The sequence below is a fragment of the Myiozetetes cayanensis genome, unplaced genomic scaffold (genome assembly GCF_022539395.1).
Source record: "Myiozetetes cayanensis isolate MyiCay16 unplaced genomic scaffold, myiCay2020 scf1, whole genome shotgun sequence".
Classification (NCBI taxonomy): domain Eukaryota; kingdom Metazoa; phylum Chordata; class Aves; order Passeriformes; family Tyrannidae; genus Myiozetetes; species Myiozetetes cayanensis.
The window spans coordinates 51,974,839-52,002,490 of record NW_026086604.1 but is presented as its reverse complement, the minus strand read 5'-3'; the positions used below and the strand labels follow the sequence as shown (position 1 = coordinate 52,002,490).

General features: G+C 38.4%; 1 protein-coding gene across 1 annotated transcript in view; it reads left to right on the top strand.

The window, feature by feature from the left end:
* Window positions 1–27,652, top strand: part of SPIRE1 (spire type actin nucleation factor 1) — a 128,378-nt gene that overhangs the window by 63,491 nt on the left and 37,235 nt on the right. Inside the window, exons 4-6 of the mRNA XM_050307024.1 lie at window positions 15,196–15,321; window positions 25,427–25,510; window positions 27,040–27,204. Coding sequence (XP_050162981.1) covers window positions 15,196–15,321; window positions 25,427–25,510; window positions 27,040–27,204 — 375 coding nt within the window. The remainder of the gene's footprint in view (window positions 1–15,195; window positions 15,322–25,426; window positions 25,511–27,039; window positions 27,205–27,652) is intronic.

Below are 27,652 nucleotides of genomic sequence, written 5' to 3'. Positions count from 1 at the left end.
GAAATCAGGGTAATGGTCAGTTAGCACAATAAAGCTGTAGTGACACTTAGCAAAGTGAGAAAAGAGCAGAGCCACCATTACAAAAGGAACCCACATCTTCTCTGCCCTACTGATTAACTCCAGCGCTCAGCCAGGCTATGCAGGCTGACTTGACCAAAGCTGAAGGGATCTGCCTGAGAGTCTCTCTCTCCAACTCTGGACTCCCTTCCCTCTCCAGGTGTTAGAACTAATAAGTGCACAGAAGGCCATGATGGGTTTTTCAGACTCACTGTCAGCCTGGTAAAGGCAGCAGTAGATCTGCTCAGAAAAATTAGCCAGGACAGCAGCTTGTCTTACGTTAGGATTTGGCAAAGGTTCAGCTTGTCAGAATCGTTTCCACCCTTGCAGACTTCGCAGCCTTGGATGTTTGTGGTGTTGTCAATTGCCTTTTAGCTCTTCAGGCTCCTTTTGCTACTTTAAAAAATGCAGGCCATTCTTACACGTATTCACATGATATCTTCTGTTGTGTCTGTAAGGCACAAGTGTTCTTTGATTTCCATGTAATGCCAGCATGGCATAGGGATATGGTTTTTATCAGGTACTTTATCAGGACTCTTGTATTATTTACACTATGTGTGTGATGTATGTTTTAGTAGACAGGTAAGTCAACGATGACATGCAAAATTGTTGTACGGTTTTCTCTCTTCTATAGTGTTACGTGTTGAAGGTTCTCAGTTGCTGCCCTTGCAGAACATGTTCAAAACATGGTGAACTTGTTTCTGAAGTTTTTATGTTGTGCATATGCAGTTCTTGTTTGAAATGGGCCATATAGGTGTTCTTGTAGCTGTAGTGCAGTGGGAGAACTTCTTAATTAGGCCGACGGATTTAAGTGGGGGGAAATATGTTATGCCTTCCAGGTTGAAAGGAGAGGTCCAATGGCAGAGTCTCCAAGTGCTTGTCCGCTATATATTTTGGAGTCCCTAATGTCTCTCAGGTGTTAGAGCCTCACAATCCATCATTCCATTCAGGAGAGAAGTTAAGAGGAGAAGTAGCTGTGGAAGCTTTGCCCTTTCTAGTTCTTGCCAGGACACAAATCCCTGGATTTGAATATGCTCAGAAGCTTTTCGTGCTGATAGCAGTTGCATAAAAAACTGTGTGTATTGCAGTTGTCAATATTGCTACTTCAGAGCCACTTCAAGGATGACATAATTGCATTGCCAAAGAAAATGGAAGCAAGTAGATGCTACAAAATTACTTAATTCCTTTTAGAAGCACATTGTCCTGTAACAGCAACATGGGAAAAATAAAGAAACGGAGCAAGGGCCCTTTAATTAAGCCACTGTGATCTTCTTGCTTTTGAATTATTCAAGAGGGAGCCTTAGGCTCGAGGCAAAGTTTCTTTTGGTGTATTTATTTCTGTGCCAGGAACAGTATAAAAAGAAATTAAAAATTTGGAGGAAAGTTCGTTGAATTGATTTAAAAATACCACTAATTGTCCAAAATAATAATCTCTCTATTTTAGATGTGTGGGTTTTTTTTTTAGTATACTCTTGATTACTTTGCTCCCATTATGCTATTTTCTGCTCCCCTTTGCTTAGTGTTGCATGCTGTATTTTGTAAAAATATTTAAGTGAGATAAGGCCTTTTGATACAAAGAAGTAAACAGTTTCTGCTAAACTGTGCTGACCCCTGAAGATCTGAATCCAAAAGGCAGGATATCATATTTATCCCAAAGATTGGTCCGAAGACTGGGCAAGTTTGGCATTTCTTAGTAAAAGTTTTTTTACAGTAAGTTTTTGTTTAAAACATGAAGTTGCAAAATCCTTAAATAATGAGTAACTGAAGCAGTCTGCAGTGGTAGCTTTCAAAAGATTATTGTCTGCAGGGTGCACAACTCTGAGGGTATTTTAAGTGATTGATTTGTAAATATTTCTTAATAAAATAACACAATGGGAAAAGCAGTATCCTTCTGGGTGATGGCTTCAATGCTTTTCTCATGTAGTTTTAGTTTGCTTTACTGAATCGCTCAGCCATGCTATCCTGAAACTTGTGTGTGTGTGCAGGTGAGTCATGTATGTGTAGTTGTGGAGAATTATTTGGAGATTTTAATCTAGCAGCCTTCCTGATAACTCACACTAACCTGTGCAACAGAATAAAATGCTCTCAAGAGAAAAATTCCTTGAATTTACTGAACTTGGCAGAGCATTTATTGGAGAGAAGTGTGGACCGGACTGAATGCTATAGTGGGCTTGGGAATTCAGGGCTTTCATGTGGGGAGGCAAAGCTGACCGGCAGAGCTAAGTAGCAGCCATGGCTGCTTGCTGTTTGGAGACCCAAACTAAACCATAGAAAGAGGAATATTTATCTGAGGGCTTGACAAGGACAGGGAGCTAAGGGATTGTGCTAAGGGAAGCCAGCTGCATGCGGTGGCAATGCTTCATGTGCTGCTCTGAGTTGCTTTGTGTAAAGCCTGCAAAGGCAGCACTAGGAAGACTCCTTTCGGAAGCTTGTTTGCATGTAAAACAGAGGCATCCTTTTGCCTTTGCCCTGAAGAGGGAACAAAACCCTTTGTTTTGTTGTTATTTATCTATTTGCATCTCAGAGAAAGAGGCTAGAAACTTGATTTTAAGCACTAGAGAAAACCAGGCATTTGTTTTATAGATATTGCATTCATGATGGCAGGGAAGAACAGGATACTTTGGTTGATTTAAGCTAAAAGAGAGTTCTGTGGTTGGGATTATTTTTTTTTTTTTTGCTTTCTCTTAGGACAAAGCAAACTTGGAGCTGGGACAAGAACGTCCTAATGAGCAATTGTATTTGTTTTTCCTTTTCGGCATACCAGGATTTCTTGTTGTGAGCCTTAAGACCAACACTTGCTTTAAATCAGAAAATTCCCATGAAGCCAGATCTCTTTATGAACTGGTCTCTTCTAATTAATTCACATCAGTCAGTTCATTATATCATACTACAGGTAACAAGCCCCCATATATGTATTTTATTCAGCCACACACACTTGCATAGGTAAATGTAAGATATCGCTATCCTCATAAAAAGGATGAAAGATTTTAAGGTGATGTTTGAAAACATGATGGTGTTAAGTGAAGAAAATGAGATATAGGGTTTGTTTTTTTAAAAAATCTTTGACTTCTGTGGTAGCATTTAATAGTTAAAAAAAAAAGAAAATAAGAAAAAATGCAGTTCACCATGATTTATATTATGTCTTTTCATGGCTGGACAGAAGAATCATGTCACAGTAGAAATATTTTAAATAGCTCAGAGGTAAAAATAAAGAGATAATATTTTTTTAGGCAATACATATTGAGAAATAAAAACATTCAGTAAATTAATTTTGCCCTTGTGTTTGCCCTTGTGTTTAATTGTTTATAAACCTATACAGAAAGTGAAGGGATTCTTGTACCTTAGCTTGATGAAGAAAGCTGGGGACAGTTTGTGTAAATCCCTTTAAAGTAATTTTAAAGCAGCTTTTAATGTGACAAGTGTTTAAGTGAATTATGTTGATAGACAGGTTTCATTAATTAAAGTGATGTCATTTGTGCCTTGAACAGTTGTCCTGATTGGAGGCAGTGTAATTGGAGGTCAACACGTGGTCAGCTTTACTTTGAAAGTAACCACTGTGCTCATTTTAAAAGGGTGATGTCAGCCCTTTTCACATTTGAGTGTGTAAGTGAGCAAAGGAGGGGTGTTTATTGCAATTTCTTGCCCTGGCAATGATGCTTTTACTATGTTTGGAGCCAAGGCACTTTGCTAGGGACTTTCCAGTGAAGAGTCTTGGTTGCCAGAGACATTTTGCCTCATGGTGTCACCTTCAGCAGAAGTGCTGAAATCTGTCCTTACCAGAAATCTTTAAAAAACAAACCCAAACTGCAAAATAGTTGCAAAAAGAGTACCTCTGAACACTAGGTGTTGGGTTTTCTTTCCTGCTGGGGCCCACTTTTTGCCATCAGAGGCTGAAGGAGAGGGAGAGAGGGAATGTACCTGCTCCTTCCAGGTGCTCTCCCAGTGGCCAGGGGATGGATGGATGGCACCCATCTACCCTCAGCATGGCTCTGTAGTCAAGGGAGCAGGTAAAACAGGATGGATGTTGTCTTCAGGACACTTTCTGCTGTAAAGATGAAACTCAAGAGGTTTGTAATCTCCCGGCAGGTATTACTTCTGCCTGCGTGTAGGGCAGCACTCTGCTGAGGGGAGATAACCAGCAAGATAACTGGGCCACCCCACCACTAACCTCTATTGTCTTGCATGCTTACCACAATAAAATGATTATTAATATTCTTTACCACTCTGACAGATAAAGATAACCTCTCTTTGAGGTTAATTTGGCAGCTATCTAGGCCTTTTAATGAAGGCGCTGCAAGCAGAGTGGTTTCTTGGCAGCTCCCTGCTGGTGTCACGGAGAGTTTGAGGGAACTGAGCCCCCCCTGCACCTTCCCCTGCTCCCCAGATTCCATTTGAAGTTGTCTTTCTTGTGGGACCCTGAGGTATAGTTAAGGATACTGGCAAAAAGTCCTTTAGAAACTCTTAGATTGGGGTTTTTTGACAGGAGAGTGATGTTTTTAGCTATCTTTGCTGGCAGAACAATCTGTAATCTTTAACGCTCATCAGTTTTACACCAGACTGTTTGTAGATGTGATGGTACATCTAAATTCAGTTCAGAGCTGTCAACAAGCTCCAGTTGAGGCCCTTTGCCAGTGTCTTAGGTTTAACCCTTTATCCATTGCTAAGTTCTTCTATATGAAGTTGTTGTTAAACTGGCATTCATCTTGCTGAAGGTAGCAGTGATTGCTATATATTTATATATAGCAATATTATATATTTGCATTTCTAGTTACTTGTACTTTGCTCTAAAGCCTTGTTTATTTTAAAAATAACTGCCCTGAGTTTCAGCCTTCAAAAGTGATTTTATCATGAAAAATGTCAGTATAGCAAAGAGTTGCCCAAGATCAACAATTAGTCTTTGACTGCATTCAGGAGAGTGCTCTACCACTATCACCCTTTTGATAACCTTACTCTCTGTGGACTATCACTACAGTATTAATTACCTTACAGAGATTTAATTCCTTTTATATTTCTGCTTTGGAAGGCATTGGTAAACGTATCATATAAAAGCATCTATTTCAGGGGACGTGTAGTAGATGCCTCTGCAAGTGCCAAGGGTTTTAAAGTTAGCTTTGAAGTTGAGGAACTGAGCTGGGAATTCCTGCCTGACTTGTAGAGATATATCTTTCATGATGTGTAACTGAGAACAGGTAAATAATTATCTATGGTGCAGGTCCTTGGAGTACTTGGCACAGAATTGTTTAATTATTTTAAGAGCTGTGTTTGAAAACAAAGCAGTCATGCAGCAGTTGACTGGAGAACTAGGAAAATGATTTGCCCCCATCCATTTTCTCTTTTTCCCTTCAGGTGAAAAGATTTTGAGGAAGAGGCAGCTGGTAGCTGGGTTGTGGTGTATGGGGATTTTTTATTGTTGTTTTTTGTTGTTTGAGGTTTTTTCCCCTTTAACTATTCTCTGTCGAGGACATATCCCTTTTCTTGAAGAACATACTTGTTTCTACAAAGTTTCTTCTTAGATAAGAATGGTAAGACTTATCTGATGTGGTTGAAGTAACTTAGAGTGCAAAATTATTTTATGTTAATGAAAACCAAGGTAATAAGAGTTGGAAGATTCTTCAAATACTTTAAACTGTGTATTTGTTTTCCAATGCATCTTTTTCTGAGTGTGCAATTGAATTTATTTCCAAAAGAATGCTCAGCATTTGAAAGTACAAGTAGCTTTTTCTTGAAAATAAAACAAACTGCATTTGCTTTTACCATCAGAGATTGGTCCAGGTGCATGGCTTTGCATCCTTCTACAAGTGGCATATTTTGAAATAAGCAAGATAACTGTTAGAAAGAACAGCCAAACCCAAGAGGAGGGGAAGAAATGTTCTTGTATTTAATTTATTAGCAAGAGACAATCTCTCTCATTTTATATTTTGGGTTCTCATCTTGTGTTGAGGTCTGTGTTGTTCATCCTTTTTAGAAGCAAGGACTCTTGCTATCCCCTCCAAGGAATCATTATGTTAAAAAACTAATATATTTTAAGATTGGAGCAAGAGGTCAGCCTTTGGATTGTACTAGAATCTTCCCAATCTCTTAATTAGAAATAATTACATTCACATTTCATATCTATTTGTATGAGTTCAGGACCTAAGATTTCAAGAATACTACCAATTACTACAAGATGCATAATAATTCACTACAGTTTTCCATTCTGAATTTTCATATGGAGACCAAGATATTTTTAACAGAAAGAAGTGCAAATGGACCAACAGAACAGGGACAGGATGGAAAAATATGCTGTGGCATCATATGTGATTTGGTCAGCTACACCTCTGATCCAGAATTTTTTAATTTTCCTGATCAGAAAGGATTCCTGACCAGATCAGTGGGGCTTTACATTGACCTCAGATGCACTGGCAAAATAAAATGAATAATTCCTAATGTCACAAGGGTGAGAGACTATATGCCAACATGAGACTGCAAGGCTGTGACTGAGCCCCTACAACACAACTACAGTGTAGACTCAGTGCAGTTTGAGGTACATAAAGTGGCCTTGAATACTTGACAGGTTGGTGGGTTTACTCCTGTTGCTGTCATTGGCAAGAAATGTGTGGAGCCAAAGCAAAGCAGCAAAGTTGTCTTTCCCTCAAGCCTCTGAGCAGTCAGGGCAGTAGAAACACCATCTGCAGTCCCTACAGATGGTTAATCCCACCTACAATACAGGGTGTATGTCGCAGCCATTGACTCCAGGTAATTCAGTTTCTAGTAATTACCATACTGGAGGCAATTTCCAAGAATGGAGTGTGCGTAGAGAAAATGGAGAAAAAAGGGCACCAGCACTACAGACAGAGAGAACTGAGGAGAAAATAACACCTTTTAAGTTCTGATTCATTGGATATCTGTTCTGCTTGAACAAGCAAGGATATATATTTGGATCAAAATTACAGTATTTAATTTTTTTATCAAGTAATCAAACTATGGGTTAATTTTGTTCATACCTCTCTTAGAGTGGCATATGTTTTAAGTATTATTAACAGGTATGTACCTGATTTGCTTGATAAGACTGCTGAAATGTAGATTCAGTAGCTATAAATTGTAAGAGAAAAGTGTTAAGCATACTTGCCTAGAAGACGAAGAAAAGGAATTTTTCTGTAGGCCTTTTTCATGCAAGCAGAGCTTCAAGATCTGATTTCCCTGATAAAAGTACTACAAATAAGGACTATGGCATACATGAAGGAGTAGAATAGCTTTCCATACACTGAGGTCTAATGGCAGATAAATGAGACTGGTTAGAAGTTACTCCATTTATTCATTGGGAGTGAAGTTTAAAAACTTGTTATGTTTAGTAATGCTGTCTGTTTGGTTAGGCAGCTGGAAATCTGGGTTTTTGGATACGAATAAAAAAGTCATGCTTCAGGACAAAACATGAAAGCAAATTATTATTTTGCCTACTGAGAGAAGTTTCAGCACTTTACATAAAAACAAACAAGCTTCCCACACACACATACACTTTAAAGATCTGTATGTGAACTGTAAATTGCTGCCAAGGAAAGTGCATGTTTTTGTTTTAGTTGATATATTTTAATTGGATTTTAAGTGGCTCATGAATAAACTGCCTGACATTAATATATTGTCTCTCAATTAGTAAGTATGCAAACATCCGAACTGCTTAGTGATGAGACTGATGGGCACTATTGAAAAACTGAAAAACTCTCCTCCCCTTCCTTTTCTATGTGTGCCAGTGATTTCTGATTGGAAAGTAATTTCCCACGATTTTCTGTTGCCTTTCAATAAAATGGTTTTCTCGTTTATGCTGTTTGAAAATTTCGCTATTTTCTACTGTTTTTCCAGAGATGCTCTGTTTTTCTTCAAGCAGTACCCTGGATGTAATGACTACTTTATATGCTTGTGTGGAATGCTGGGGAGAAGGGAAGAAAGGAGGGCATCTGTCCTGCTCTCATTCTCCACTGCGTATGCCAAGCATCCTGGTACAAAACCAACTCTTCTCTCTTTTGTGCTGAACAGAAGTGGTAGTCCCACTAAGAAGGCGCCCTCCAGCCCTAAGGAGGCCTGAGAAGCGTGTCAGACAGCCATACAAAGTGGCATTACAGGGGTGCAGCTCTTGGCTATCTAGGTCTAAGTTATTTAATAATGTGAAGGGTGGTTCCACAGCTTAATGGGCTGTTAGCTAAATAACTACAGGTAGCCCTGTGAATGTGCACAGCCACTCCCCTTCTCCTTTAATTATCCAGTTTTATCATGTTTCCCCATCTACGCCTCTACTCTGCTTTTGAAGCCAGTTTTCTTACCCAGATGCCTCCATCTCATCCCTCACGCTGCTGCTTCTGCAGGAAATGATGGTGCATGAGTGGACAAAGGAGGGCCACTGAATGTGCACAGGGCTGTTGCCTTTTTGTGAAGCAGAAAACTTCAGAAAACAGTTGCTGCTGACAGGCTACCTAGTGGTTTTGCTAAATGTTGCAGGTGTTGACATTTCATGTGAAAGAATGGGAAAAATATAAATGGTAGGTTTTCTCCCTTGCTCGTGAATAATCCCATTGACGTTCCATTGAATAGTCAAAGAACGGGAGGTAGCAAATTCAGATTACTGCATATTTATATTATTAATTCCTCCATTATTCTGCTAAGAAACAACAGAGCACAGTTTCTCTGAAACTAAGAGAGAATGCAGAATTGGTTTTCACTTAATTGGCTCTTTTGAAACAAGCCTCTTTGAGAAGCAGGATGTTGTTGGTCCACTGTGTAAAGACAGTGTAACAATACACCTAACACAGAACCCAGAAACAGCTGTGTGCAGGGGGCTGTATTGGAGGGGTGAAAATAGCATAGTAGCTTTCAAGAAGAAATGAGGATTTATACAAGCACAGCTTTGCCGAGAATTCTGCACTAGCACATAAAATTAGTCAGTCACTGAAAAATTAATGTCAAAATGTCCAGTGGAAATAATCGTCGTCTCACAAAAACATAGGTTGACTTTCATTTGAAGTCTGTTTTGATAGTCAAGGTTTTCATTCTGTACTCAGAAAGCTAATAAAGAGTAAGAATAGTGTTCACTGAGCATGAAAAATACAGGATTGGGCTTAAAAACTGAAATGTAGTCAGTAACATATACTGGAGTGTGCTTTCCAGGTCTTAACACCAGTGTAAGTTTTAAATACTTTCAAGAGTGTTTGTAATTGTGTTAAGTATTTGTAAGACTCGTTTACCTACAGATGGTATCATAGGAATGTAACAGGGTACAAATTGTCTTCACCTTTAATTGTTTCTGTTGTTGGAAAAGTTCAAGTTTTGTGAGGCAGTTCTGTGAGGTGTTAGTCTTGCTGTAGCTGTCTGTTGAAATTTTACCAAGATTCTCATCACTGCCTAAATTCAGTCTAATAGTGTGGAAAAGACTCTTCAAACAGCTGTGAAGTGTAAGATTTTAAGAAAAAAAGAAGGGTCATGGTGCTCAGTACCTCAAGGCAGTTGTTACCTGAAGGAAACAGTGTCAGGGCAGATATTCTGTTCAGAAGAATATAGTAGTGGAAGGGAGTCTTTTACTGTGCACCAGCTTCATCCTCAACATTGTTGAATTGCTCATGTTTTGGTTTGTGTTTCTAAAAACAACTACAGCGTACAAAACAGCACCGCAACATTTCCCAAACACTGTCTACCCACATGACAAGAGTCTTTCAGTTTTCCTTCCATGCTGACTTAAGTTTTGACTCAGGAGGGCATTTGTAAACATTTGTTAGTCCATTCCTGTTTGACATTTCAGGATATATATAAATAATTTGCTCAAGGCCTTTAATCCTCAGAGTTTGCAAAGCAGAAGGAGGTTAAAGATGATGACAATTATATGATACACACAAGTGGACATTTCTTTAAGGATCAAGATCTTATGCAAAGCACTGTTTTCAATTCTTACATCATCTAATTCCCATTTGCAGTTTTGGCTTTAATTTCAGCTACATGGTAGTCTACTTTTTACAGGCCTGAAAGAGAGAAGCAACTGAGGCCACTGTTTTGTGAAATTGTATCTGTTATTGCTAAATGCAAAACCTCTGCTGCTTCATTTGGGGTTTTATATTAGAAAGGAAAATCAGTAAAGCAAGAATGTATTTATTAAGTCATTTTATGGGGAGGATCACTTAAACCATTAAATTTGGAACTTATATGAGTAGATAACTGTGTAGTTCTTCTTGTCCACCTCAAAGCGATGAAAAACAAGATTAAACCAACAAATATCATCTCAAAGGGAAGGACTTACAGACTACTGGAGAACACATAAATACTGAGGTAGATATACTAGCAATTTGCTTCAATTTCTACAAAACCTACATTTTCCTTGAGGTGTGTAAAATTAACTAGGAGCTCACATGTCAAGCAATTGGACATTCCATGGTAGTTGCAAAAGAACATTTAAAATACCAATTTAAAAAGCTACCAAGCTTTTTCAGGTGAAGAGTAGCTTTCTGTGAATACTTTCTGTATTTTCTATTAACTTTTTTTTGTGGATTAATATCTAACTCTGCTCCCATCCCTTTTGTCATATCACAGTCTTACCTTAGTAGTATCGCCCTAAAATCCTTTATCAGAGGGATCAGCTAGTCCTTGACCCACTGCAGTTACAAGTGGCAGAGCCAGGGGCAAATCTCTACCTGAAAAGTTTGAGAGAGCATCTCTGAACTTCTGGGAAGCAGGTGAACTGGCTCCAGGTGTTGTGAAAGCCTGTTCCTAAGTCGTGGGTACTATGCACAGGAGTGGTTTTAGCAAGCAGAAACATCTTACAAACTCATGACAGAACACTTATTCCTCTGAACAGCCCATTCCTTAGCGTTGTTCTGGATAATGAAGTGAAGCAAAATACTTGGTTGAGGTTTACAAATATGCAGGTATTGTCTTGGTAAGAGTTCTCTGGTAAGGCATATGGCTCCTTGGAAGTTCATATGTATGCAAAAAAGCATATATATGAAAAAAAACCTCTAATCATAACTTCTAGTTTATCTTCATGGACATAAAATCTTTCAGAAAATAACCTTGATTTTGAAAGGCATCTTAACCTGAGTTGCAATTTTTGAACCTGTTGCAGTACCATACTGCAAAGGATGAGGCAAATATCTAGTACAGTTGCATGTTTAGTGATCTGTTGGGTAAAGTAATTTCCTCTTGTTGCTTAAGAAAAAGTACATCTTTTAAGTCTATGTTAATACTCCAAGGCTTTCAAAACACTTAACAAGTCTGGCATTTGCAGGCTGGTAATATGTTTTGCATAATATCAATAGCCTCTCTTTGTGGCCCATGGGAAAAAGAAATCCCTTTCTTCTTTGTGGTGCATTCATACAGGCCCTCTGTCCAAGATGGTTGCAAGTGGAAACACTTTTTGTCTTTTGAAATCTTAATTCCAGCAGCCTCGTTTTCTTGATGAAACTTCCAGTATAAATCCAGCCTAAAAGGTTTTACAAAACTTACCTGCATTTTAGTGGGCGAGTCAGTTGTATTTCTTGTAATTTTATGGAGGCCGTGCTGGAATATATTCAAGCAAAGGCAAGAAATGCCGTTTGATCTCTTAGGATGGTTAAATTGTGATTCCTGTTAGTGCTGCTTTGGCTTGGTGCACCCTGTTTCCTAGTCAACTGAGGATGAAGTTGGAGGAGCTGGCAAGGCTATGATATTTACATAATGCCTTTTTTTCCTGTGAACCCTGAATGTGGATGGAAACAGCCTCTAATCTTCTTAGTGATCTAAGCAAAGATTGAATGCTTTGGGTCAAGCTGGGGTTTTGGATAGGCTCAGTTAGGAAAAAAAATAAATTAAAAAATCCCAGCTCTTCACAGTTACTGCAAATGGAAATATTTACAGACTGAGCTAGTTAATGTTTCAGTAGTTGATGATATTTTTGTTATTTCACCAGTTTGCAAAGAGCACATAATCTGTTTTGAGCTGTACTTTTTGAGACTTCTTGGAAACAGAACAAACAGCCGTTGTGTTAAACTCTGGGCACTGTTCACGTTCATTCCCCTTAGGGTAGTTTTTTAAGTTGTATCATGAGGGATGAAAAGGCAAGTGTCAGAATAAGCAGCACACAGAGGCTTCCTTTCCTCAATGAACTCAAAATGACTGGAAAAGACTGCAGATCTGATTTTAATCCTTCTTGCACCATGTCCACTATGACATGGTAAGAGGAGGATTTTATTAGGTGGCTGTCCTTGCACATCTCAATTATTAAAACATTCTGACTGGTGTTTTTGTTGTGTGTTACAGTAACGTAGCTTTTCAAACACTACTACCATAAAATTAAAGATTTTGAATCTTTTTTAAAGTGGACAAATATCCTGAACTCAGACTATATGTGACATTTCATGCTTGATTTGCCTTGCCTGCCTAGATTTTGTGGTATTTTTTCATGCAGAAGTTATGGCTTGTCAGGCGTTCTGAACAACATGCAACTACAATATATTACAATGAAGGGGGGAAAAAATCAGTCTGTCCTATTTACATTTTCCTTTTTCTTCAGGCTTACCTTCCCCAATCCAAAAAATTTATGTTAAGTCACTTAATATTACCACGAGGAGTTGTATTATGTAATGCATCTTCAAATAATATAAGATAACTCAGAGAGTGATTTTTCAGAACATGAAAGTTAGTAGGAGTTGCTGGCCCTCTTTTAATACCTGCAGCCTAACGTTTGCAAACCAAATGGTCAGCTTTTTATGTGGTTGCTTTTGTAACTAAGTTCAACAGCGAGCTTTTTCTTTTTTGGCTTTACTTTGTGTTCAATAATAGAATAAAGATTATATCCATCCCCTGCTTGAACTTGCCACCACTTCATTTCATTAAGTTTCTCAATATTTGATGCAAATTATTTCTTATTAACATGCTTCTGAATAAAGAAAAAAAGCGTTCATAAAAACCTCTGTGCAATCTGTATAATAATAAAATTTATTCTCAGCTCTGAAGACTTATACCATTTTATGACCTTTTTTGAAATTGCTTTTGCTATTATTCTTATTCTTGTAAGTGGTGTATTTTAGAATGAAACCCTTTTATCTGTACTATCATTAATAACCAGAAATAGCTTCTGAAAGCATAGTAAGACAGGTAAGGACACAATTCATTATTGAGAGAAAGGAACACAAATTAACCATACTCAGAATTTTCTAATATTTTCATTAAGCTAAGGGAAATATTTAATAGATTCTCTCTTTGTGGTATGTGTTGGCATTGTTGCACACATTGGACGTGGATCTGTTTTGTTTTGTCTCCCATTACACACAAAAGAGTTGACCTGATTTGTTAAAAAGGAAAAAAAGAAAAGAAATTTAAAAAGGGGAGGAGAAAAAAGAAGACAAAAGAAAGAAAAAAAGGAAAGGGTGATTTGGTTTTGGGTTTTTTATTTATTTATTTTTCTGTCTACTATATCTATGTGAGTATCCAGAAATAAATTTGAAGATTGTAAGAAAATTTTGCCCATCCATTATAAAACAGAATAAAATTTCATGAACATCTGCCTTGCATTCCCTACATGTAAGGGAAGTATATAGGAAGGAATGAAATATACACACACATATATAAACTTTCCTTATATATATTCTTTTTTTACAACTAAAAGAAGAGAGAGAGAGAGAGGGAGAAAGAGAGAGAGAGAGAGGTACAGTGATCAGAACAGGACATTGCAGGAGTCCAAATTGTGCTTGTAAAAATTTATCAAAGGAGTTGACCAAATCTGACCACTGAACTCTTTACTGCTATTCTAATGCAAAGAAATAAAAGATAGCAAGGGACCTATGACCTCAGAGAGCAACTTGTCAGTGACATTGAACCAATCTAAATCTGGCTGTACTCAAACACAATTGTCAGCCCTTCCTCCCTTTCTCCCCCCCAGCAGTGCATTCTCCTTGCTCCTTTTTGCCTGCACTACTACACGTGTATCTGTGCCATGAAGAATAATTGTCTCCTGCTCCATTTCCTTCACGTGGTTAATTTTTGTCCAAATGAGTAATCCTCTCTGAATTAGGGCACGAACTCTGGTGCCAGCATAAGGGCATCGGTGGATGCTTACAGCTGGAGGCCACAGGACCTCACCTTTTAGTGGCAGTATGGATTTAAGTCAAATGGAAAGCAATATAGAAAAGCAGCCTGAGCTTTACATGCATCGTGCCCTTTGTAACCACAGCATTCACTGTAATAACAGGAGAGATTTAGACAAGTATGCCACTAGGCTAATTAAGGGCTCTTCTGCTAAAGAGGCTTTTGTCTCAAGCTTTGGTTCTGGAGATCTGAATGTAGCCACCCTCAGGTTTTGGCTTGTTCTTGATTTTAGTTCTGTAGCTATACCTACTGCTATATATATGATAAATAGCTGCTATAAAACCATGGGAACAAGACAAATTTTAGGGCTCTGGTAAAGATTTTCTTTTATTTTAATACATAGACCAGTATGATATATGACATGGATCCTCTAGTTTTGGCTGTGGGTTGTTGTGGGGTTTTTTTTCTTAAAGTGTTTAGGGAACAAATTACAAATATTATTTTATTCTGTCTGTTTCCAGCTGAGATTTCCATGTTGAAACTTGCAGGTGATGGATTTGACTTAGGGTAAAAAGATATTACAACAGTTAGTATCTGTGCTGAGCTATTCTACAGTAGTAGAAGCTGGTTGTTCCTGTAACAGAATGTTGCTCATAACATTCAGGTTCTCTGTTTGAAATGTAATGTCTCAGTGAAACTCCTGTTGGAAATGGGAGCTGCATGATTTACTCTAAAAGCAGTTCTGGACTGACTGCTTATCAGTAATTATGAATGATTATTAGTGATTTCAGTAGGCTTTCAGAGTTTTACAGGTTTAACAGGATTTTTGGTTTGTTTTGTTGTGGTTTTTTTTGAAATGAAAGACAATGTCTTGGTTTTCAGAGTTTTTCAGGATGTGATCAACCAGTCCCCTTACCATCCCTACAGAGCTCTTCTCGTAAAACAAATAAGAATGAAGGTTTAGAAAATACATCCCAACTTCTGACTAAACTGAAATGTCTCATGGATATGCTTGTGTCTTTGATGTTCTGTTGCATTCACTTCCATGTTTTCTCATGCTCTGTAGCATTAGTGAAAGCAATGGGGCATTGTTTTGATATTGTTATTTATTTGTCTCCCTAGCTGTGTGCTGCCCACCTGCCAACCCGATCAGAGGCTCCGAACCACTATCAAGCAGTATGTCGGGCTCTGTTTGCTGAAACAATGGAGCTGTACACTTTCTTGGCCAAAATTAAAAGTGCAAAAGAGGTAAGCAGTCAGAGAAGATTTTCTGCTTTTAAGCTCATCCCTGTGTGAATTCAGCTTACAGAATCACTTCTGTACCCAGCCAGCAAGGAATGTCAGATGCTTAAAGAAATTATCTGTAGTGTTTAGGGAAAGCAGTTCTTCAGCTGAGATTTTCTTTTTCCTTTTGGCCTTTAACCATTTACAGATGTCTTGTAGATTTTGTTATTGATTGTGACTAGTTTGTTTGGGAATAAAACAGATTTTCTTGGAGGTTAACACATTGCATACATCTACCCATTCCTTCATGCATGTATACAATATATTTGACTCTAAAAGCTTCTCTGGTGTTTCAGGGATGTTGTGAAGTGTCAGAGATTTGTTAGTTCTTACTCAGCTCCTTCCCTTGAGGGAATTCTCTTTGCTGAGAATTATCTGAGATTCTTCTTGCTTATATTTTGTCCCTAGTCAGCAGCTTCTCTTCCGCTGTATGATTGGCTTGTTGTCTGTCCCATTGGTTTCACAGCAGAGCCAACTTTTAAAAATAGAAAAATTTTCGCCTGCTGGTCACAATGCTTATGTTCACTGCCTGTTTGGCTGTTATTGTTGGCTGAAAGGCCATTCTACGAACCACTGCATTTAGATGGTCTGGCTGAAGAGTGACTTCAAGGATGATATTTAATGCAGATAGTTTCAGATCTGGCCTGCAGAATGGCCCTGTGAACAACTGTAGTTACACAGTGCTGGTGCTGGTAACATCAGAAAGCTGGTGGGTGAGGAAAAGAGCAGGAAGAGAAACATGCTTCTTAAAACTGGTTTCTTCACCAAAGCCAACTTGTCAAGTAACAACGCTTTCATAATTTCCTTTAATAAATCCCTGAAGGATTTTCTTTTCTAAGTCAAGATCTACAGTACCTTTGAAAAGCAGGATAAGATTTTACAGGCTGACCTAAAAATTTTGCTACTGAAAGAGGCAGAGCTTTTCCACCCACGAACACATGCTCCCACTGTTTTCCTTCTTCTGGATCTAGGGAACAAACCCAGCAAATATTAAGCAAAACAACAAAAAAAAAGGGGAGTTATTCCTTGTCAGGTTAATGAGCTAGATCAGCTCATTAAAGGGTCAGATGAGCCTCAGAGCAGCACAAGAGAGCTTTTATTCTCACACTGATGATGGAAGATGCAAACCAGTCAGAGTCGTAAGGGGCTGGTGCTCTTTCCTTCCTGGCTGAGATGAATCATCCAAGAGGAAGAATTCTTCAGAGATTTTTTTGCTACACAGAGTCAAGTTTCATTTCCAAATCTCCCCCAGTCCTACTCAGATGGAAAGCAGTTTTTAAACTGAAGCAGTGTCATACCAGGATAATTTTGACAGTGTCAGCATGGCTAAAGAGCCGCTTGTTTTCTCAAGTGCTTGTGTTATGGGACATCTTCATCCAGTGCCTGTGATATGGGGAGAAGTCAAGATACAGTGTCCCCATGATAAATCTGAATCTTGTCTCTTGAACCTCAATGTCATTAATTTCAGCTTTTAACTACTGGTATATTAATTGAGGGACCTGTGCTGGAAGTACATCATTTAACAGCTATTGCAAGTCAATGTTGAAGCTCAAAGACCCTTTGGAGTTCCTCTTTCTGCTGAGAGAAGAATTACATTTCCAAAAGTTCTTGAACATCTTGGCCACAGTGAGCAGTAATAAGGCATCTCTGTTGTCAAGATCAAAGTAAAATATTGTGGGTTATAACCATTTAAAATCAAGTCTTAACAATAATTAAAAAAAAAAATTAAAAGTCAGACATTTTGAATTCATAAATTATCACCTTATAACTGGGCAAAAAAACCCAACAACATCTGATCACAGCACAGAGCATACTATGAGTTAATTCCAAATGAAAGAAAACATTTGCTTCTCACAGGCTATTAGGCATTGATTCAAGGCACATTTAGGTCAAAGGAAGTAATCCTTCTAGATGGAATTTTGGCCCTACTGAATCAGTAAGGGTTATATTGCTGCACCTAACCAGGGCCAGAATTTTGACCTTTTGATTTTGTTTTACTCTGGATCAGCCTCCCAGCAAGTAAGAAATTACGAAGAAAATTGTCTTGGAAGCAGCTTTTCGAATCTGAATACTTTGGGTTTATGATGTGCTTTATCCTTGGGGGTAGCTTTTATCCAGCTATAGATTTGTGAGGTATTTAATTTTGAAAATAATGTAGTGTCCAAAATTAAAAAACTGGTATGAAGGAAATATGACGTGGAGTGCTGTAAATCTTGTTACACCATTTTAAAATGGCCTCTACAGTTTATACTTGAGGCAGGCAGGGATCATATGATCACACTGGGTTTGTGCCAGTAAAAGCTGTGGTATTGTTTATGTACTCTTCTGTCTTGCAAACACATAGCAGAATCTTAAGTCACGAGGAGTACGGTTAAATGCTCCTTGAGTAAAAAAAAAAAAAATCCTTTCTTTCTTATTGTCATATGAGTATTGGGTATAAAGGAGATAAACTTCAGTGTCATTAATTTGTTGTGATTGCATTGGCAGATAACTGGGGAAAAAGCAAGTTACATACATCAGCTCTGATTAAAAAAAACCCCAAACTTATACTGTGTAATATTGTGGGTTTGACACTAAAGATGTCAGGAATTTTGTGCTGTTAGTTTATTTAAAAAAATAGCAGCTTTATTTGGAAATCCTGCTTTAGAATCCCTCGGATCTAGACACAGCTGTGGATGTGAGATCAAATTGAAATTAAAAACACCAAAGGGGGAGGGTTGTCCTCTAAAATTATTTAAAATAACTCCTCTATGGATAAAAATTACTTTGAAATTACTTGGATTCCCTCTAGGGCCACTGAATGGCATCTGGGTATCTGTTTTCCAGGAATGTGAAGTTCATAGTTTTTTGCTCAGTAAACACTTAAACAGCTACCTTCAATGTAGTGGAAGAGGGAGAATTTTTATCTGCTGAAATTCACTTGCTTGGAGAGAACCAAATCTGACCTACCTGATGCTACAGGTTTAGAAGGAAAATAAACTGTCCAAGAGGAGGAAAAAAAAAAATACTACTGTGATGCTGTAGTCAATTTGGCCCTCTAAAAACGTGTCAGTATTTTGAAAGCTATGGGATTTCATGAGGGATAGATGAGGAGGTAGGAGGGATAGGTCTGTAGGGCCATAAAATGTTTTATTACTAATATTTAATATACTAAGGAGTCACGTGCTCCCCAGTCTATCATGTGAACATCATCACTGTTATATTGCAAATGGAGTGGAGTTTCAGTAACAATTTTACTGGCATGCATTTGGGTGAGTGTATTAATCAGAAATGATGGAGCAATGAGTGAGCTGTTCAGCCATCTCAGTGGATGTCAAATGGAATGTTTAAGGCACTTTGTCACATAATTGATGCCATGTGGTTATTTCCAGTCTGATTCCCTGTGTATGAAAGGTCAGCAGTAAAGCTGACTTGAAGACAGGGAGATGGTATTTTCATTCTTAGATTTCAGTCTTAGAAAGATTCTTAGAATCTTTCATTCATTCATCTTAGGATGAAATGTTTAGTGTAGTGGATGCACAGGACAGCCCAGAGTTGAGAAAGCTGTGATACTACTATTGCAAGAGTTTAAAAAACTAAATAACTAAATATTAGGGTAACAGTAGTCAAAATATTTCTGTGGAATAGTAGCAGCAACTCCATTGGGGTTGGAATTTAGTTAACTAATTAGATCTAACTTCTTTTTGCAAGGTGAAATTTTTCTAGCAAGTTTCTTGGGGTGTTTTTTTCAACTTGCTGGCAGTATCTGTGTGCTGCTTAAGATCTGTGAAAGGCGCCCTTATTGCAGACCCACCCTGGGTACCATTCTGATGTCATCCAGAAGTGGTCTTTTGATGGGCCAAGACCTCCTAAGTCTGTGTCCTGCTGTTTAAGCATTTACAGATGATAACAAAGATGGAGTACAGCTTGTTTTTAATCTCAAGAAATGAGCTTTCAAAACTGCTGTAGGAAAATTCTACAGAAAGGGAGTTTTTCCCCTTTTTCTATATATTTTTTTTAAATTGTTTTGGGGAAAAATAGTCCACAAGGTAGAGGAAAGGCACATATGTGTGGCAAGGGGCCAGATGGTTGGAACCACTGCTAAAAATGGATCTGTGTAAAAGAAAAGATTCATCTTTTTCAGGATCATCCAGAAGTCATTGAGATAACCTTTGTTGGCACCTAGCTATGGAAAGAACTGTAGGCGCAAATAAATTATGTCCATGAGATAAAGCAAATGGTCCTGCTGTGAAGTATCTGAAAAGGTCATACACATTGCTCAGAAATGGCATCAGCTGTGACTGAGAGAGACAGGGAGAGGCTATGCAAGCAAAGGAATGCAGAAATTGCTGCTCTGAACCATACAGAGGATTCACCTGTGGTGCTGTCCTCACTGAGAACCTGCTTTGTTGATGTGTTGATGGAATATCTGCCCTAGTCCTCCTTCAGCTCCCCGTTACTGCCTGGTTTTACCTTTGGCTGGAACTAATGTTCCACGTGCACTTAATGGCTGAGTGAGCCAGCAATGTGCCCTTGCTGCAGAGGAGCCCTGTGGTGTCCCGGGCTGAATTAGCAGGAGTGTTTCCTGCAGGTCAAAGTAGGTGATCCTTCCCTTCTACTCAGCACTGGGGAGGCCACAGCTGCAGTGCTGGGTCCAGTTCTGGACCTCCATACTGGAGGGAGTCTACAGAAGAAGGCCTAGGAAGATAATGAAGGACACAATCAGCTCTCCTGTAGAGAAAGGCTGAGAGACCCCAAACTGCTCAGTCTGGAAATGAGAAGGCTCAGGGGGATCTCATCAATGTCTACAAATACCTTAAGGGAGGATGCAAAGAGGACAGTGTCAGGCTCTTTTCAGCGGTGCCCAGTGACAGGACCAGAGGCAGTGGGCACACAGAGAGACACAAGAGGTTCCTTCTGAACACGAGGAAATACTTTTTTTGCTGTGAGGGTGGCACATCTGTGCTGAGCACTGGCACAAGTTGTCCAGGGAGATTGTGGAGTCTCTATTCTTGGAGATATTTAGAAGCTGACCAGACATGATGCTGGGCAGCTGGCCTTGTATGGCCCTGCTTGAGCAGGGGGGCTGGACCAGCTGAATTCAGAGGTGCTTTCCAACCTGAAACATTTTGGGACTCTGTGAGTGGTACCAGTAAAGGGTGATACTGGCCTGTAGCAGAGCTAATCATTCATGAGAGGGCTGTGGGTGATAAGCTCTACAGCTGGCACAGCTGGTGCTAGAAAACATCATGTGATGCTGGCCAGCATAAAATAGAAGATAAGTGTCCAGTAGGCAGATCTGTCACAGTAGGTTTGACTTATATCTCATAAATGTTTAAGATTGATGTACACCCTAAAGCATCAAGATTAATATTCCTTCTAGACTAATTAAGACTTTGTATATTTTTATAGTTGCCTACATCTCTGATTGCAGGGAAAGTCCGTGCTCATCAAAAACTCATCCATAATTTCATTATCCACAGTGTGCCTTGTAATTAAGTTTTTGGTAGAACACAGAGAAAGCTCCCAATCTGTCATCTTTGTACTGTTCTTTTAAAACATGTCGACTTTCATTTCTGTCCTTTCTGATGTAAAAACATAATTCTTTCATTATGCCTGGATATATTTCAATCTGATCTGTATGAAATGTAAACATACAAATCTAGTTAAGTACATACATAGAAATTAATTTTTTCCATTCATTTTTTTCCTAGTTTCATGTTATGAAAAGATTCAATTCCAAAACAGGTCATGAAAAAAGTCAGGTGTTGCTTTCCATTTAACCTGGCTATACTGCTGTGTTATTTGTACAAAATATGATAATAGATATAGTTAATAGGTACCTAAACAATGTTAATGGCTAACTTATTTTGGAAATACAGTCATTAGCCAAGTTACTCTTAAAAGTCTTGTGACTGTGAAAGCTGTCAAATATCCTGCTGCTTGGATTTTCAGAAAGCACAGCTGGAGAAAGAAATGGATTCACAAACTTTTCTGCTCATAACTTCACTTTTGTCTACACTTCCAGGCCTCCACTGACTCCACTTTTGCAACTGTATTGTCGTCAGGCTTGCAGCCCCACTGTGATCTCTTTGATCCCTCAGTTTAGGAGCTTTATAATATGGGAAAGTGTTGCTGGTTAGTGTTTGGTGGGGGAGGATTTGGTTTTATTTTCTGAAGTGGAGCAGACACTGTCAATCAGTATTCCATGCAGTTGGTTTGGGGTTTTTTCCTCCTGTTAAACAGCATGTTTATGTTGAGCAGCATGGGGACTATTGCCTTCTCCAGAACCAAACAAAGTGCATCAACCCATACCACTATATTTGAAAAACTTTGTCTGATATCAACTCGAGGTTTTCAGGGACTGATTTAACTGATCCTATCCCCATGTTTGAATTAAATGGGATTTGGGTCTTTTCAAAGAACCAGAGTAATGCTGCTGGCCAAGCCTTTGGAATTTAAACCCATTTTTTCCCCTGTGTGCATGTTATGTATTTTTAAATTGAGCCTAGCCGTGCAAGAATATTTTATTAGCTTCACAGATACCGGTGTAACAGTCAATTCAATCAGTGAATAAATGATTCCTAATTAAGAGTATGAACTGGGAGCTGCAGTAGACTGTGTTCTGCAATTGGAGAAAGGCAAAGTTCAGATCTGGATTCCCTAGAATACCGTATTCGTTGAAGCACTGTGTTTTAGAGAGCATTTTATGGAAATGAGTCTTTGACACTGTGCTGACAAGTGTCTTATATAAACTCCCATCTGTCACTGAGCACAGAAGAGTGCATCTCAAATGTGGGCCATGCAGCAGCAGCAGCAGCAAATCAAGTGCCTGCTTTTAATAGAGCAGCAAGAGGTTTGAAGACATTTGATATTTTTATTACTAGCTTTTGTCACAAAATGAAGTCTTTTTAAAAAATGGCCAAATGCTGTAATGGTTTTTAAAAAAAGCAAAAGCTCTTGAAACATGCATTTCCTACACTTCCAAACCTTATTTCCTGAACAAATGCCCAGGCTGAATCAGGTCTGTGGTATGGATCTGAGGTTCTAGGATCATTTAGATCGTTTAGAATAACCCTTTTAAGATGTTTCTGCTTTCTGAAATGGAAATCCTTTTAGGGCACGTATTTATTATACTGTAATAGCTTTTCTTAAGCCATTGTCCCAAGGGTAAGAGCAAGTGGCTACACAGCTGAGGTTAGTCGCAGGTTTTGGATCACAGCTGAGTTATGATAAAGGGTCTATTGTATTTTCAAATGTGTTGGTTTCTATAATTTACAATTGAAACAGAGGCAGAAACCCACTGATACTGGCTGGGGGTGCTGGAGGGAAATCCTGATGTTCCATTTAGTCTAGGAGTTTAAACATAATCATTTGTCACAGTGCATTAATTCCCTCCTAAGCAGTAACTGACAGGTGTGGGAGAGTTAAAGAAGCCATCCTAAGAACTAACTGCAAGGATAGAGCACTTGCTGGTTTCTTTTCTCCCCAGTCTTCCAAAGCTTTGTAACTTCTATAATCATGGAAATTCCTTTATTTTGTACTCTTATCCCACGAATTGCATGGTGGGCTGCACTTAGGAGTCTGAACCAGGTGCCAGAAAGGGGACTGAACTATCCCTGTAAAATAGATGTCTGCTGGTACAAGGGCAGCAGCCAGAGCACTCAGCACAAGAATGGGGCAGAATAGAAGCCTGGCTTTGGCAGGAGCCTGTGCTTCTACCTGTTCATTTGTACCATAAACTGCACTTTGAGAGATCTCCTGGCTGGCAGGTTTTGCTCTTGCAGCTCTCCAGTGCATGGTAGCTGGCATCACTTACACCTGTGCTTTCTCAGGTAGAAACTCCCCCTCTAGCTATGTTCCAGAGAAAATAATTAGATGGTTGCCTTATTTGGGAGATCTTTTAGCAGCTCAGGGTTTGCTTCCCCCCTCTTCTTGTTTTCTGTTGTTAAGAAAAACAGGTTGTAATCTTTTTAGCTTCATGGAATATTTATGTCAGTCAAACACATTAGCCTTTGGGCATAAACCAACCCAGTAAATTGTGTGGTAAGGGAACACAGTTGCTGAGATGGGTAATTGTCATCAGTCTTGTTGAACAATTGAAGTATAGGTTAAGCAGCTGGAACACGTTATTTTTTTAAAAAAATTAATGTGTACCTTGCAGTGTGGAAAGGAGCAGTAAATCTGACAGTTGTGAACTCATTTACCGAAGTTACCTCTTGGTTACAAAGAGGAAAAGGAGAAAGTATCAGAACAATTTTATGTTTTGCACATTATCAATAAATGTTAGCAGTTTGCTAGAAAGCAAGTAATTTACAGTTCAAAGATACTGTATTTGACATTATTATTGCAACTGTGTGATACAGAAAAGAAACCCTGGATAGCAAAATACATATAAGCAAGGCATTTATCTGTTCTTTCCATTTTTCTTTTTTTTTCTCCACTTGGAAAGGGCAATTGCCTGTGAGTGTCAGACTGACTGCTGACCACAGTGCCAGGACAACACAAGTTTCCACAGAGACATTCTTTCCCAATTGGGTATCCTGTTGTGATACTGCAGGTCATGCCAAAATGTTCCCACATTGTCCTGTGATCTGTTTGCTTCTGTTAGTGTAGGTGACTTATGGTTTTGAGAGTCTTGATGTAAATTATTTATTTTATTTATATAGGGCAATGGTAGTATTTCTTTCTTGATGTGAAAGCAATTGTGTTACTTATTAAATAAGACAGTAAAGAACCCATCTGGTCTCTTTCCAAAACCTCTGTGGTAGCTGACTCATAGTTTTTTATCTCTGTAGCCAGGTTTGGGAGATACTTGCACTGCTAAATGTGCAAGGTAAGCATTGTTCCAGTGCATCAATTTCTTGCACTGAAATGTTGGCAGTTTGGAAATTGGAGGTTTTACTCCCAAGAAAAAAAAGAGTTTTAAAAAATATTTGCCTTTATTTTTTCTTGAAAACTCAGAAGCTGAATTGAGACTGATTTTTCAGTATCATTAGAGGAAGAGCTTGAGTGCTTAAAAGTAAGAAATATACTTTTGATAAATATGTCTGTCAGACTTCTGAACTGTTGCTTTAGTCTCATAAAATAAAGAAGTAGTTAGCAGAGGACTTAGCTATCCATTTGGAATATATTAGTGAGTATGTAGAAAAGAGATCAAATTAAGCATTGTTAAAGACATTTTGGAAAACTCTCTGTGAAAGTAAAGTGGATTATTGAGAATTTGTACTGCTCATTCCAGAACATTTCAGTCCAGAAGCAAACAAAAATAAAATAGCATTATGAATATGCAGGAGTTAATGCATAACAAATAATTTGTGTAAAACCACAGCCTTCCAAATCTATGTCTTGCATTTGTCTGTATGCAAGCTTACCTGTTCTTTGGTCTGTTCTAACTTTTAATCATTTTTCACATTCTTATTTGTATGAAAGCTTCTTTTGGCCCCTTTGCACCCAAACCTCTCCATATTTGCATGATCTGATCTTGTCCATAAATAACAGTTTTCATATTTGAAAGATGTTTCTCTTACTTACATGATTTTATTATTGATATTTCAGAATCTATACCCATGTTATACAGACTACTTAATTACAATATATATACAAGTCTGTTCAGTGTAAAGGATTTCTCATAGATTATTTCTCCTCACAACTAACATTCTGGGAATTTCTCCTTTTGCAAAAATGAAGTCTTGAATTCGACAAATAACAAAAATTTTGGTATGGACAGGATCCTTACCTTTCTGTGTTGTAGCTTAACAGACCTGCCAGGTGGTTGTTTGCTTTTTTAATGTTAAATTTTAGGGATATTAAAATTACCATGTATAGTTTTTCCTCGAGCATGTTATTACCTGAAGTACTTTCATACTCAAAACTTAACCTTTTTTTCCCAGCACTGAAGGTGCACTTTTCAAGGAAGAGAAATACATTCAAATAGTATTTCAAGTTACTTTTACAGTATTACTATTGAAGTCATAAAACATTCAGTAGAATACTCAAACCACCTGATATAAGAGATTTCAAAAATTAAGCTAAAGTTTTACTTGAGAGTTATGCCACCATTCATTTATTGACTCCTTTTCATTGGCAGAACTTGAAGAAGATTCAGGAAATGGACAAAGAGGGAAGTGATGAATCCAGCACAGATCTTGATGACTTAAAAAATGCTGACTGGGTAAGACAACAATTAAATAGTGATTCAGCATCATTACTCGTAATTTATATTTCTTTATGAAGTTTACCTAAGGTGTCATTACCTCCACTTTCCTGAAACCCCACCTGAAACACTGTGTCCTGCTCTGGGTTCCCCAGCATAAGAAGGACATGGACCTGTTGGAGTGAGTTTGGAGAAGAGCCATGAAGATGATCAGAAGGCTGGAGCACCTCTCCTGTGGAGACAGGCTGAGAGAGTTGGGGTTTTTCAGCCTGGAGAAGAGAAGACTCCAGGAGACCTTACAACGGCCTGCCAGTACCTAAAGGGGGCCTGCAAGACAGCTGGAGAGGGACTTTCTAACAAGGGACTGTAGTGATAGGACAGGGGGAATAGCTTTAAACTGAAAGAGAGTAGATTTGGATAAGATATTAGGAAGAAATTCTTTACAATGAGGGTGATGAGGCACAGGAACAGGTTTGAGCAACCTGATCTAGTGGAAAGTGTCCCTACCCAATGCAGGGGAGCTGAAACTAGATGAGCTTTATGATCCCTTCCAACCCAAACCATTCTATGGTACTATGTTAAAATCAGTCTCTGGGGTTTTTATAACATATGCGTTAATAGCAACTCATGACAAGCATAGGAGTCTCAACTTTCATTTGATAAAACAGATAAAACAGATAAAACAATAGAAGTATCAAAGCAATACATTTTTCTTTAGACTGTTTTCATGGAGAAGCTTGTGCAGTTTAAAAAGACTGGATATTTAGACAGGGATCGTGCTGCCTCCTCTTCAGAGGGGCAGCCAGGGAGTAGACAGAGGCACCAGCTGAGTTTCTCCGATGATGCAAGAAAAAGGTTACAGGGAAACTCTTAACCGGGAAGTAGCTTGTTTCATTTTCTAGTTTCTGTTCTTGGAAGTTCATAGATGAATATTGTGAGGTTCTTTAAAGGACTTGATTTCAGTTTCCCAGTCATCTATCCACCACTTTTTCTTTTCTTCTCTCCAGCCCTTCTCCTTCCCAGAAAATGAGAGGGAAATGTTAGTCTGTGTTGCTCTTACAGGCAGAGCTAAAGGAAGTTGACTGCTGAGAAGATATTGCTGGTCCTTAGGATTTGGAGTCCATTCCAAAATTTCTATTTGAAGAACAACTACTGGGAAATTTTGCAAGGAAGTTCTGGGTGACAATGTTTCAGATTCAGTCACTGTTTTAATTTGCATAGTATTAGGTATAAGGTTTAAAACTTAAAAGGCATACTTGCAGTATACTTGAAATGGGAATATATATGTAAGGTATGAGAATTTCAAATCCTTTTTCTGTCTTTGAGGTGAGTCCTGCTGAGTTTCAACGAAGTTTTGTTACATTCATGAGTATTAAAAATAGGCTTATATAAAATAAAATGGGGTTTGTTTGACATGTTAAAAATAAAATAGTACAGCTGTACATATTCAGTGGTGCCCTGGAAGGAAAATGAATGACTTTGATTTCATGTGAGTTGGTATTCAAGGGAAAGGTATCAAATAAAATTTCTCTCTCTTTTCCCTTCAGGCTCGTTTTTGGGTGCAAGTGATGCGAGATTTGCGGAATGGTGTTAAACTTAAGAAAGTTCAAGAGCGTCAGTACAACCCACTCCCAATAGAATATCAGCTCACACCCTATGAGATGCTGATGGATGATATTAGATCCAAACGCTACACCTTAAGGAAGGTCATGGTAAGTCAAGAGAATCACTAGAATTTGTCAGATCCCAAATGTTCCTTTCCTTCTTTTATCTTCTTATTGTCTTTTTCTTATCTTCTTTTCTTTTTTTTTTTTTTTTTACTGAGAATCTTGAAATTATTATTTCTTATAATGTTCATGGGGTTTATATGGCATCTTAAATTTTCATTGTGCATTAAGGGGGAAAACGTGAAACCAACACATGTAGTGTGTTTTGTTTTCTAGTTGGAAGGCATTTAGGATTCTGAAAGACATGGCTATGCATCATATGCTTGAATAAATACCTTATGTTGGTTTTATGATAAGAGTCATCTCAAAAGTCCTGTCATGCTTTCCACTGAGAGACTGTTTTAGACTTTTCTTATTGGAGAGAACAGTTCTGTTGATTTACAACATAGTTTTTGTAATTCCAGAATGTGAAGTGCTACCATGAGTGACACTG